Source organism: Camelus bactrianus, chromosome 33 (genome assembly GCF_048773025.1).
Source record: "Camelus bactrianus isolate YW-2024 breed Bactrian camel chromosome 33, ASM4877302v1, whole genome shotgun sequence".
Taxonomy (NCBI): domain Eukaryota; kingdom Metazoa; phylum Chordata; class Mammalia; order Artiodactyla; family Camelidae; genus Camelus; species Camelus bactrianus.
Genome location: NC_133571.1, coordinates 9657401 through 9671068, shown reverse-complemented (window position 1 = coordinate 9671068; position 13668 = coordinate 9657401). Strand labels below are relative to the sequence as shown.

General features: G+C 45.5%; 1 protein-coding gene across 16 annotated transcripts in view; it reads right to left on the bottom strand.

Annotated features, from left to right (window-relative positions):
- NCAM1 (neural cell adhesion molecule 1) overlaps window positions 1-13668 on the bottom strand; it is a 297104-nt gene that overhangs the window by 20953 nt on the left and 262483 nt on the right. For 8 of the 16 annotated variants that reach the window (XM_074357199.1, XM_074357205.1, XM_074357200.1 and 5 more), the window contains 2 exons: window positions 13077-13118; window positions 955-1079 (listed from right to left, as the gene is read on the bottom strand). In XM_074357199.1, the coding sequence (XP_074213300.1) occupies window positions 955-1079; window positions 13077-13118 (167 nt within the window). The remainder of the gene's footprint in view (window positions 1-954; window positions 1080-13076; window positions 13119-13668) is intronic. The other 8 variants (XM_074357202.1, XM_074357203.1, XM_074357209.1 and 5 more) reach the window with 1 other exon arrangement.

Genomic DNA, 13668 nt, shown 5'->3' with positions numbered 1-13668 from the left:
AATGGGGGCTGAGCACAAGGCAGAGAGGGAGTAAGGCAATTCTTGGGAGCTATTGGAAGAAAGAAGACTTGCTCCCTGGTTCATTATTTTCTCCTGGCAGGAAACCCCAGCAAAAGGCTATTTCCAATGCTCAGACACTGCCTCTAAACCTCTCAGCAGCTGATCGTGGTTGGCAATGACCAAGTGTCCTTCTAAAACCCCAAAAGGAGAGCCTGATTCTCAATCTGGGGTTTGGGGATGAAGGGTGGAATGAAAGAAATCTTAGATGGGTGGAGAGCAAGCCAGGAAGAAAAGGCTTTGGGCCAAGCTCACTGTTAGCAGGATTACAGCAGCTCAGGTGGGGTTCACGGGCATTAGTGGGGTCGGGGTGCGGGTGAGGGTAGGAGCTGGTTTAGGATCTGAGGCAGTCAGGACTGGGGGCTGAGACCCCCATCTCTTCAGTCGGGCAGACCTGGCTGCAAACCCTGGCTGCCTGGCTGTAGGAGTCGGGTTGTAGGACTGCCCAAGCCGCACTTAATTCCTCTGTAAAGTGACAACCATCAAAACAACCTCATAGGGTTCTTAGAGAGAGAAACTGCACGTGGTCACTGCACCTGGCCCTAATACATACTTTATCAAAGCGTGATGATTAGCTATCAGTATATTATTTGCAAAAAATCCTGGGGAGTGGCTGGATAACTTTGCAGAAAAAAGTCAAGCAGCAGCAAAAGCAGTCATGGTTATGAGTGTGGTCACCACCGAAATCATTTCAGTGGTTTTCAAACCAGTCCCAGTGTGGACAAGACCCAACAGCTGGAGGTCTGTCTTGGAATTTAAAACCCTGACCAGGGCCCACGAGCCACCATCCAGACACAGGCTGCCCCCGACCCCTCCGGGCTTTGCATGTTGTTGCCCCAACAATGTGGGAGTCAAGGATGCGGGCGCGGGTGAAGATGGAAGAAGGAGGCCACTCACCGCTCGGTACTTGACCAGGTAGTGTCTGATGGGGGAGCCGCCGTCATCCTGCTTGATCAGGTTCACCTTAATAGAGTTTCCATCCTCTCCCATCTGCCCTTCGAGCTTAGGTGCGCTGGGTTCCCCTGAAACAGCCAGTTAAGGTGCATGACATTTTGGTCCACAAAATGGAAATCCAGTCCATCAGAAGGGGATGTAGTGATGGGGTGGGGCTGGACTCTTTTCTTTCTTTCTCCAAAATTCAAATGGTTAATGAGCAATAAGTGTGAAACTTCGAATTCCAGTTAGATGCCTCAGACTCAGCCTTTGGGGAAAGCTACTGTCCCATTATATCCCAGTCCTTTCACCATTTTAGAGAGAAGCCTTTTTTCTGTCCCTCACTGGTGCTTGCACTTTTTCCTAGCTGTGCTTACAACTGCAGACTTAACTTTTATGAACCTGAAACATTTCAAGGAACAGCCTGAAATATGGGAAAATGTAATCATTTAAGGAGAAAACTTACATCCATAAAATAAATTTTCAAAGCAGCCCAGTTTTTTCCCCTGGATATATGATTCCTCCCAGGGGTGTCTGGTCCCTAACGGAGGTGGAATGATGCTGCATTCTTGTGATCAGCTTTGCACGAATTAAATTTTATGACTTAGGTTCATCAAAAAAAAAAAAAAAAGCTTCCAATCATGATTAAATAAAGTGCGATTTGTCACAGCAAGTGTCCTGTAAGTATCCTGCATTTATGGGGTCAACAGCCTGAGTGGTAATCCTTGGTACCTTGTATTAATGGGACGATCATTAAAGTCTTTCTATTTGTGAGAGGAGAGAGGGGGGAATAAGTCTTCAGCATTTCTCAACAGAAAAAAAAAAAGTCGATGTTTCTCTTTTTTCGCAGTAGCACTGTGAACCCAAGGTCAAGAAGAAAGATGAACTTGTATGTGACAAACTACCAGGGTTGGGATGGATCTGCAGTAAGATGCTGATTTACTTTAAGAGAAACTAGGTCATTAGTATATGTCAAAAGCAATGAGATGAGAAACCGTCTGTTATAAAAGGTTAAAGTGAAGATTTAAGACACTCGGGAACCCTGCACTTCCTGTGGGAATCATCGCTGCATCCATTTCATGACCTCGGACAGATCTGGCGAGCCTATAAGACAGTGAGCTTCTGGCTGGGCGGTCCTGGTTTGTTCTCTGGAAGATAGAATCACAGACAAGGGACAGAAGTGCCAGGGAAGGCTTGTCACCGGGCTTCGGACCTCACCACTCACAAGTGTACCTTTGGCCATTTATGAGAAAGCTGCTGGCCAAGTCAGGCCAGCACATCCTCCTTTCTCAGCTACTCTGGGGACCTCAATGGCCAAGCATGCTTATTTCCTCTTTGAGACAAAGAACCAGACAGACAAAGCTCAGGCGAGCCCTGCTACTCAGCCTGGGCCAGCAGCACGCACACCACCTGAAAGTTCAGTTAACAAGCTCGCAAGGTGATCTGTGTGCACTTGTACAAGTAATGGGGACACGTGAAAGTGCCAACAGAAAGGACGGGCGATCTTAACGTCTGAGGGATGATGTATTTGGAAAAAGATGCCCTTATTATTCCTTTTTCTTCAATCGGTAATTCAGGAAAAAGAAAAATGAAAATAAGAACATAAATGAGCACCAGGCAAAGATTTGTCCTGTTTTCACGCCACTGCCTAGCAACTAGCACTAATTATTCAGGGGAAAATACTTAGAGATTTGGTTTCAATAATGTCAAGGTGTGAATGCTTTTCACATTCTTTTGGATCATTCTGAGGCTTGGACAATAATTCAGTTTTGTCTTATACCATCAGAAATATCCAGTGCTAAAAGGGAACTCACAGGGGAGTATTTTTTACAGGACGGAAGGATGTCTGAGTCAATTCACCAATGCTGAACAAGGGAAGAGGAGACACAGAAGAACTTTAAAGACTCTATTCTCTCACTGAATTAGGGTGCCCACCTCATCCTGTTAGCCTGGGACTTTCCAGGCGTTGGCACTGCGAGTCCTTTATCCTGGAAAAAGCCGTAGTCCCAGGCGAAACGGGATGTTGGTGACCCTGGGCTGAATGAAGACTTATGTTAATCATTATAAATTTCTCTATTCAGACCTGCAACATTGATTCTGTAATTAATGGTCACTTTGCCTTAAGGAGGAGGGAAGGAAGAGGCTTCAATGGCTCTTCCAACGCACTCACCAGGCAAGGATCTAGTCTTTCCTCCAAGGCTTCCTGGGAAGGGAAATGGAGATTATTTTGCTGGCCACTCTGCCCTGCACCTTCCTTACTATTTCCTCTCAGATTTGAGCAGTATGGGTTTCAAAGGCTGCATCAATGCCATGAAACACTGAACTCTGCTTTGGGGGGAGCGTCTATTGAGAAGAGGCAGTCTCTCTGATGTTTGTGAAGATCCCTTTAGAACTAAATGCTAAGGATGCCATAGTGGGGCCCAGAGCATCTGTGGCCTTGGCCAGGTCACTGCCTCAGTCTCCACATTTGCAAAATGCCAGATACTCCCTAGGGCTTCTTGCTCTGACATCACCGTGACACCATGACAGCCACTATGCTAGGATGAACCATCGAGGACACCCTGGCTATTTTCATGACACTGTAAAGGACAAAACAGCAAATACAGGGCGCTGAGCCCATTTTAGGGAGCTGCACCCCAGGATCAACAATTCCATATCTCTCAGGCACAGAGTTGCCCCCCTTTTCTTTTTTGTTTTTTTAAATAATCTTTAAAAATTTATCTCAAAAAGGCCTGTCTTTGAAAAGAGACCCAAAGGGTCTTCAAAGACATACGGACAAAAATCTCGCCAAGGAATCCCCGTGGAAACCAACAGCCCCGATAATGGGATTCTCTTATCTTTGGATTTGTTTCAGAAAAAATACAGTGGGAATCACAGAGAAACCACTAAAAATTAGACCACAGAACACAGTTCCACCATTCCCAAGAATCACAATACTATAATTTGCTATCATTTTATCCAAGTGACTACCATGCAACTCTGATATGGATTACTTTCTCATAGAATTTAGAGCGCTTTATAAAAATCATATCATGTACAGTGCTTTAAATATAATTTATTTAACAAATGTATATTCAGTACCTATTAGGTACCAGGTAGGCCATGAAATGTCAAGAGTTTCCAAGGTAATTAAGACAAGGTTTTGTTTACCAAATGGAAAGCTTTAGTTATGATCTATTCTTTCGAAAATGGTGGGGCCCTCATGCAAAAACCTAGCCCTCCCTATGACGATTTCTAAAGGAAGATTGCATTCAACTAACATCACAGAGATTCTGACCAACTTCATGACTATGTAACTTGCTATAAGTACATAAAGATGTGGAAAGAACAATCCTTGTTTAATCATTTGTCTTATTCACATTCAAATGTTTACCGCAGCCAATGGGGTTAAAGAAACGATATCCTAAGCTCTCTCTGCAAAAAGAATGTTCCAGTCATGCCTGAGGAGGGAGGGGCTGACGCCAAAAGAAATGGGCCTGGCATTCAGGGGACTGGCTGCTTTATTGAACACATTAGGGGAGGAAATTATTTAGAGGGTCCCCATGTGCACTCTGTTCTGAGATGGCTGCTCTGATTGAAATCATTATGGGTAATTTCAGCAAAACCAATATTGTAATTATTTGTAAATGTTGGTTTGCGATTTAGCAGCAATCGGCAGGTTGCTCCAAGAAAACCCCTGGGGTTAATTATACCCTCTGAGTTTAACGTCAGCTATGAGTCAAATTTTCCCCCCAAATATTTTATGTAAAGACTAAAACAGCGGTATTTGTAAAAATAAATCTTGTCAATAACAGATATGAAATAGCGGGCAGTTCTGGTATCTTCCAGAAGAATGTAAATCGTGTATGCAAGGGAAAAAAAAAAAAAAAAAAAGAAGAAGACTGTACCAGAGAGACCACATACAGTCAAAACCATCATAGACAGGTCCTGTAAGTTCCCCTTAGAAACCGTAATTGAAATGCGTATTTCTGGCCATGCAGATTGCAGGTTCTTCTTTATAATTATTGTGCTACTGAGCCCTAAAATCGGAGTCAGTTTCATGTCTTTTCCCTCGTCAGCAGAAGCCCTGGGATCAGAAAATGAGTGCTGGATGGCTTGGATTCCACAACAAAAATTCCAGCAAGCCCAGGGTGTTTGGACAGCAGCTGCGCATCTTGGAAGGAAAACACTATTCTGCTTCTCACTCAAAAAGCCCAAGTACCAAGCGTTGCATGTTCTGATTGAAATGCTGAGGGGCCAATGGGCCTTCCTCAGACGGGCCAGACCTGGGTTTTGTCTTCACACACTTTGGTTTCTCTCCCATCAGGACCCACACAGAGTTTCAGGCATCTGAGTGGAAGCCAATGATGGATGTACAGCCTTCATAGAATCTCTAATAGGATTTTCTGGCATTAAAGATACTTTTCCTTTTGTTTATCCTAACGCCTGTTCCTGTTTATTATTTCTCGCAAGCAATTTGAATCTTGTGTATGCTCTTTTTCTTATTTGTTCAAAAAAGTCCAAAGGTAAGATTTAGTTGTTCTAATATGAAGCCTATTTGATTTTTCCAATCCAGAAACATTCAAAATTACGTCAAGAGGTGAGAAGTTTGACTGGTCCTCAGAGGATCAGCAAATGACCTCAGGGAATAAGAATTTAGTTATTAATCCATTAATTCTCCTTCCTGAGATCAATCTCTCAGCCCTAGACATCAAACGAACGAACGTGATCTATGCAGCACACACTCCTGGACTCTCAGAATCTCCCTGATGCGCCTTTGGCAGCTGACCTGGCTATTCTATTCTGAGGTGGTTTTCCCAAAAAAGCAGCCCACAGTACATGGACTGGCAGCAATTTGTCTCTAGTGTCTGTTTTTGTCTCCCCCAAATCAGGCGTATGGAGTAAAGTGTTCTTTTTCTCCCGAGCTCTTTTCTCTTTATTGTTAAGGATCTGCTGTGCTAGTGTGACCTGACTCTTTGCCACCCTGGTCCCTGGCTCCGGGGAACTCTGGGATACAGAACGGGCAGGTATGGGCACAGCCAGGTTCCTCGCTTCTATGGAGAGAGGATGCTTCACTCTCCGAGACCAAGCTCACGGAGGCATCCAGTCCACACACTCTTTCCAGCATCACTTTTCTCATCAGGAATTATGAATGTGAGTCTGTGATGGGAGGTGGAGGGGGAGGCATGGCAGTTCTGAGTACAAATGAAACAGCAACAAATGAACTCTGACAGACCGGACCACAAAAATACCAATTCCCTTCTTGTGGGTGTCATGAAAACATCAACAGATTAATTGATCAATTATCTTTGTTTCATCATCCTAAAAAGACACTGTGACCACAAAGGTATAGTTTGTGGTTATGGGGCTGATCCAGGCTGAGGAAGTTAGGACAAAAATAACTGCTATCACCAACAATTATAATTGGGCTCCTGCCTCCCAGGCCACAGGAGGGGCTCAGGCACACCTCCAACACTACTTCATGAATGTCAGATTCATTATTCAGAAGTAGGAGGCTCCTGGGACGTTTCAGCTCCCGTATTGGTAAACCTGAGGGAAATGGGTGCTTTTGGAGGCTCCCGACCCCTGTCCAGGGGATTTGGGCTGGTACACATCACTGACTTGGCCCCTTCATGCTAGCTCCCTAGCCTGGTCACCACCAGGGCAGGACATCCTTCGGAATAAAGGCAATTAGAGCAGAACCCCCAGTGCAAAGTCTATGTCGACCTGCCCGAGACCGTGGCAATCCAGACACACAGCTGTAAAAAAATAAAAGAGTGGGTGGAAGGGGTGGTTAGTGATGTTTTCAATCTAAGAAGGAAGAGTGGGTGTTAAAGAGTTTAGTTCAGCAGAATCAGCATTTCCTAGTACGAGTCAGTGTCAGTAGCTAAAGAAAAAAGATCATTATAAACGGTGGAGGGGAGGGGTCCATGCTCAGACATGCAGCACACTGACATGGGGGGGCATGCAGGGGCATCTCATCACACACATGCTGGGGTCGAGGGGGTCCCATTTATGCAGAGTCCTCGGTAGCTGACGGAGTCATTGGAGGAACTGACCCAGCAGTGACGCAATGTTGTGATATTTAGAAAATGAACTTTGGCATTGGTGGAGGGGCTCAAATTTTCTTGTCCAGCAAACCCACTCCTGTGCCCCTGGGCCAGGTGCCTGAGTTGTCCCTGTCGTGAATCCCTGTGAGCAGAGCTCTGTGGGCTCAGGACCCAAGTGGTCCTGGTTTGGTGCTCAATGTCTCTGTTCACCTCCCTTCTCCTTCTGGTTCAGTGAACACCATGGACAGAAACTGAGGGTGCATGGAACACCCAGCACATGTTAAATGCATCCTAGGCAATTTGCGGGGGGACAGGGGGAGTGGACACGGAACACTGGATTCATCAAATGTGGGTATACAACCGACCCACTGCTTGATTGAAAAACCCCCCTCCAGGCCCAACTCCCCTGGAAACCTTCCTGACAACCAGAGAAACCTTCCTTAAGCTTTGTTTGTCTTCCTTGTAAATTTCATTTGCTCCAGCTTCCCCATTCCCTTCGACTTTATTATTAAAGACCATTTCCTGCTGCTTGCTGCACATCTGAGTGACAGTCCTCTGCCTGTCCCCTGCAAACAGCAGGAGAGGGGTGGTTTGATGGAGGAGGGTGACCATACTTTGGAATGCCACAGGCTCTCCGTGATTTTTCAGTACTGGCCACATTTTTTTTTACTGATGGCCAAGATCACGGCTAAGGTGTGTTTCCAGGGAAACCCTGGGGAAACATCTTCAAACATTTCTTGCTTACTGTCTGGAAGAGACCTTTTCCCAGAAGTGTGAATTAGCTTCCGCCTCGGGCTTCATTCTGAATCACGGCACTGCACAGAAATAACCAAACTCGGGTTTAAAGAAGAAACTAACGAGTCTCAACCTAACATCTGCTCACACCTCCGATTTCAGGGAGAAGGTCCAAGCCTTACCCCCAGAACATCAGCCTCTGAGCAGTCACTTCAGCTTCTGAAAGGCGCCTGTCTCCCTCAGGGAAATAATAGAATCACATGCTTTGGGTGGAATTTGGAGTTACAGACAATCGTCGGCTCGGGCCCGGGGTTCTTTCCTCTGCCCTAACACTCACAGATGAAGATAATTTTTTAAGGGAGGTTAACACAACAGAGGTTCCCTGCTTTGGGGACATCACCCCCCACTCCCTTCATAGAAACGGTAAACATCTCCTTTTTGGAAACGAGGATGCTTCCCGTCGAAAACGGTGTTCAGGAGTCTGGTTGTAAATGGGACTAACTTAGGGGCAGGGTAGCCATGCCGGGAGAGGGGACGTCCTCAGAGGCAGTCAACGTGGAGGGTGAGGGCGGCACATACAGGGCTCACGCACGTGGGGAGCACGGACGCGCGCGGACCAGGGACGGAGCACATGCGAGGCGAGCGGCGGATGGTTTTGTACGTGTGGATGTCGCCCAATCAGCTCTCAGAGGAGCGAGGTCGCCGGGGACCCCCGCATGCACGGGCGCCCTGCGGGGTTACTGCGGTTAGTTTCGCTTCCGTGATCAGTGCGGCCCGTGCGTGTCTCAGGTTGTGAAATAAGCAAAAATTTTCCAGCGAGGAGAGAACGGAACGCCCGTGACTCCCAGGGCAGGTTTGAACGGGTGTCTGATTTTACCGGGGAAAGCTGTGAGCAGAGGCTGCCTTTTCTCTTTACAGAAGTGAGAAATGTTTCCCAAGGTTGTGACAGTCACAGTATTAACTAATTATTTTGTCACTCCTGTGTGCTTCATTAGGCTGTAATTTCATTTCCTTTGCCGCAAGGGTCAATCGTGTGCTTCTCGATCACGGGGAGATACCCAGTCACGGTAACTGTCAGGTGAGTTTTGCTTTGATCTTTCTTCCCTCCTGTCCAGGGGGGAGGCCCACTTGAAAGTGATGCCTCGGCCATCACGGCCAAACTGGTCTCATTCCAAATTCTCAGATCTCTCATTTCAGAAAGTTCTCAATCTGCATGAATTTTATGAAACACTCTTTTTGGTTTCAAGCAAACACAACCTTTGGTATCGACACATTTCTCTTGGTGGTGTGTTCAAGGTTAGGTTTTCATGGAGCTGTGGCATTTTAGAGCAACTGTGGTTTTTAGAACTCCTGGCCAAAGTTAAGCAACAGTCCTATAAAGCTCATTTGCAACATTGCTTTCTGGGCATCAATTCTGATGAACTATCTGGGAAAAATTCAAGTGTGCAAACTGCTGTAGCTAAAGTGATTTTACTATGGATAGCAGTTTGTACGGCCAGATTTCGTGGAGCAAAATATTAAACTGAAGCCTGTCATGGTATCAGATTGTCATGTCAGGGCTGTGAAGGATGATGAATTCTGGATGTGCATTGAGAACAAGAGGAAATCTCTCAAATGGCTTCGCTTAGGAAATCTGAAACAGGAAGAAATGAGTGGGCCCTACGCGCAAGGCTGTGGTCCCAGATTTATTTCACTAATCAGAACAAAGAGCTTTACCTTCTGTTCACCAGCGTGGACGACATCATCACCACCATGCAAGCCACATGACAAAGTCACATGATACGCACGCACATGATTGGTTGAAAGGAAAGTGGAGGAGATCACATGGAAAATACAAAAAAATTAAAAACTGATGTAAACAATGGGCAGGGAGAAAAAATCAACAACAAAATCACAGACTAAATAAAAGGAGAAATTAAATCAAATTAGCAGCATATATAGGAAACATTGGGAGGGCGGTCAAACTGCCCGGAAATAGAAGAATTATAAATCATAAAGAGCATTTGGTTAACGACACCAAGTAAGCATTAGATACAGCGGCAACACTGCATATTAATACCACATCGAGGAGCATGTCAGCTTGTTTTGAAAATGGGGAGGTGTCTCTGTCAGGACCGAGGTGCCAAAGTCAATCCCGGGGGACTGCTGAAGGAGAAAAAAAGGCAGGTTATTCTTCACAGATTCAAGAAACGTTCTCGGCATCCTTGGGAAGCAAGGGTAATGAAACGGAACCTGGTCAGGAAGGGTCAGTCCCATGACTTTTAAGGCGCAGACTGAGTGTCCTGTAAGAACAAAATATCACATGACGTTAGGAAAAGTCATTTCACGTTTCTTTTGGGACATGGGCTGAAGGAGGTTCAGTGGATGCAGGCTAGAGAAGGCAGCCAAGGACTTCCTCTCAACTTCTCTAGTCATCCCCACCCACGTTATCCTAGGGGCCCCCATGAGACACCCCAACCAAGATGCAAAGAAGCCACGAGTTTCTTCTCTATGTCTGTGAGCTGGCTTCATTTGGTTATACTCCTTAGTTTGCTGTGTTTTTTAGATTCCACATGGAAGTGGTGCCTACCATATCGGTCTTTCTCTGTCTGACTTATTTCACGTAGCATAACAGTTACTAGTGGGGAGAGAGAAGGGGGAGGGCAATATAGGGGTAGGGGATTAACAGCTACAAACTATTAGGTACAAAATAAATTATAAGTAATATAGCCAATATTTTAAAATAAGTATAAAGGGAGTATAACCTTTCAAACTGATTCACTATATTGCACACCTGTAACTTCTACAATGTTGTACAGCAACTATACTTCAATAAAAAATTTAAAAAGTAACCAGGAAGCAGTATAATAAATATTCTAATGAAATTTAATAAAAAGAGGCCAGTGCAGAAAGGGAATAGGTTTCCTCCTGGTGGTTGAGACAATGGCTCTGTCAACACTGAGCACCAGAGACTGAGCCCCTGGCCCAATGAACTAAGAGTGTGACGTTAAACACGTGCTCGGGCATCTTTGGTTTAAGTTTAAAGTTGTCTCTTTAGACTTGTGGCTGAATGGATAAGACACACATTTGATTTTCACAACAAAAAACCAGTTTTCTTATTTGGATTCCCCTATATTCCTTTTTGTCCTATGTTATATTTACATCTGATCTGTTAACTGAATGACTCTGCCTCGTCAATGGCATTTTGGGTTTCCCACCTAAACGGTCACAGGCCAAGGGGTGTTTTGGCTCTTACCAGTTGAAGCTAAGAGAAAAGTAGGGCAAAGAGGGCAGGTGAAGAAATCTTTCTGCCCAAAGCACATCACTGTTTACAAATAATTCGAGAGAAATGCTCTGATCGAGGCACGTGGACCCTTGACGCTGTGAGCTGATTGAGCGTTCACTTCTTACTGTCTGACACCGCACAGGGCCTGGAACATTCCAGCCAAGGGTGCCCTGCAGGGATCTTGGACAACTGAGCAGATTGTCCTTTGATTTTACTTAGGATTCTCCATTCATGCATAATTACGAATGGATCAAAACACACACACACACACTAGCCAAAACAGGAGACACTATTTCTATTCACCCTTATTGACTGATGATCGATGGATTTTTGGATGCTTTTGAGCTACTCCACTGTTAGTTCCGCTGCAATTCACATCTGCTACATTCTACCTTACAGCTGAGAAATATGTTCCTGCTAAATGCAGGCTGCTGCCCAATCGTGACCATCTTTCCTTTATCCCAGTATCCACTGGGACCTACAATTTGGGTCGGCAGTCAAAGGGTTGCAAATCAAAAAGACTCAAACTTTCTTCCCTTTGGATGTCGCCACTAAGCATTTTATCTGTGAGCAGAAATGTCTGATGTTTAAAAATTAAACATATGTCAGGGGAGAAACACCTCATTTCTCCTTAAGGAGAAATCTGGATCCAAGATTGCGTTTTACTTCCAGTGAAGACCGATCCAACAGTGAGACACCTTAAATATGACCCGAGTTGTGCAAACTGCATTGTGTAGTCTTTCCCTGCCACGCCCGGCACATGCTCTGCACCCGAGCTGCAAAGGACAGGAGCATCGCTGTTAGCAGAAGAAAGGGGGCTGTTAGTTTCACTCCTTTCCCAAATGCAAAGAAACCCATCACCTGAATTAAACCCACGGGAGCACAGTTCACTGCCGCCTGCTGTGCTCTGCTGACAGAATGAAACCTCAAAAGCATCAGCAATTAAAATTCACTGCAGCACACACACACACACACAGAACACCAAGAAAGCAGACCCTTAGCTACATTCTGCAGGAGAAAAAAAGAACCATTTCACGCAACACGAAGAAACTCTTCTCTGTTCAATTATGCATCACAAACCTTGGCCCAGGGAGTGAAGCGGGAGCTACACTTCGCATTCCTGCTTTCTGCCTTCTGCTCTGACTGCTCTGAATGGCATGCACGTCATTTCTCCTGTGCTCTCAGAAATACGATAAAATCTAAATGCACACAGCTGTGGACACCCCATCCATCGACGCCCCGCTTGACACACAAGCTCACTTCATTAGTGAATTATAAAGACTAGCATGGAACGTGTTACAGGCTGTGATGACATGTAATGTCTTCCACGATGGAAAAGAGGGTCCAGCCTGGCCCTGACTCATCAACGGTTGAATTCCAGAACTTTCATCTGGACTCTCAGCACACACACTTGAGAGAGCCTTCCTATGCTTTTCTGAGCCATCATTTCTTCTAGAAGGAAGGAAGGAGGCGGCCTTCGAGGGGAGAAGCCTCGGGGCACACACTTCCTCGCTCTGGCTCTGGGGAAGACAAAGGAGGGCAGGTCCTCAGGGAGCAGTGACTCCCTCCTTCCTTACTCTTTGTCTTTCCTGGGGGCAGCCAGTTCCTCCAATTCCTTCTCTTGTTCTCAGTCTTCAGCTGCTTCTATTTTAGCATGTGTATTTGTGTGTGCGTGTGTGTGTGTGTGTGTGTGTGTGTGTGCGCCTGCCTGTGTGTGTGTGTACTTCAGACAGGAGGGAAAACAAAAGCTGGGAAGAGATGCTCTTCTTTGGGCTTCTCAGCATTCCTCTAATCCTTTTCTGTTTTTAACTTGTGGGTAAATTTGGAAAAGTCTCCTCAGGCAAAGAGTTTCCTTTAAATAATCGCCCCAGGTCTTTTGCTCATGCTGGGTCTGCCCTCTTGGCCGGCAGAGAGCATGCTTAGGGAATCACACCAGGCGGGGCGCCTTCGTGCAAGCACAACACTCGTGGGTGGGGAGCCAGGGGCAGCCCTGGGACCCAGGAGTCGGTCCTGCCACCTGCAGCCGTCTGCCCAGGGTGGCTGAGCTCTGTACTCACTGGATGGCTCTGTGGTGGTGAGAGCAGGAAGAGGCCAGGTTGCTATGGAAACATAAAGGATGGCAAGGGCACAGAAAGGTGAAAGAGAGAGATAAAAGATAAATTAAATTTATAAATAAATATATATACATACATGTCTATACATATATGTGTATATGTATATTAAGACATCATTATAAAGAAAAGAAAGAGATGGAGAAGGAGGTATTTGCTCATTTCTATCTTTCCTTAACTTATCAGCATGAATGTAAATATTTTAAAGAGATTATCAGGGATTTTGCTAACAAATTACTGTCAGGCAGCAAGAAATGCCATAACTCTCATTTATTCTAAGTATGAATTCCAGTTACTACATGCTGGGCACTGTGTTTTGTGTTTTTCATACCTAATCTTTAATTTTCACAAATACCTACAAGGTAGGTAGACACTATCCTTTCTTTGAGAGATAAGCAATCTGAGGTTTGGGGCGGTGGGGTGACATTCAAGGTCATGGAGCTGTATTGTACACGGAAGTAGCAGAGCTGGGATTCGAACCTGGACCCAAGCCTGAGCTCCTGCTGCTCCAGGCCACTGCCTGGAAGGCACTGCATGG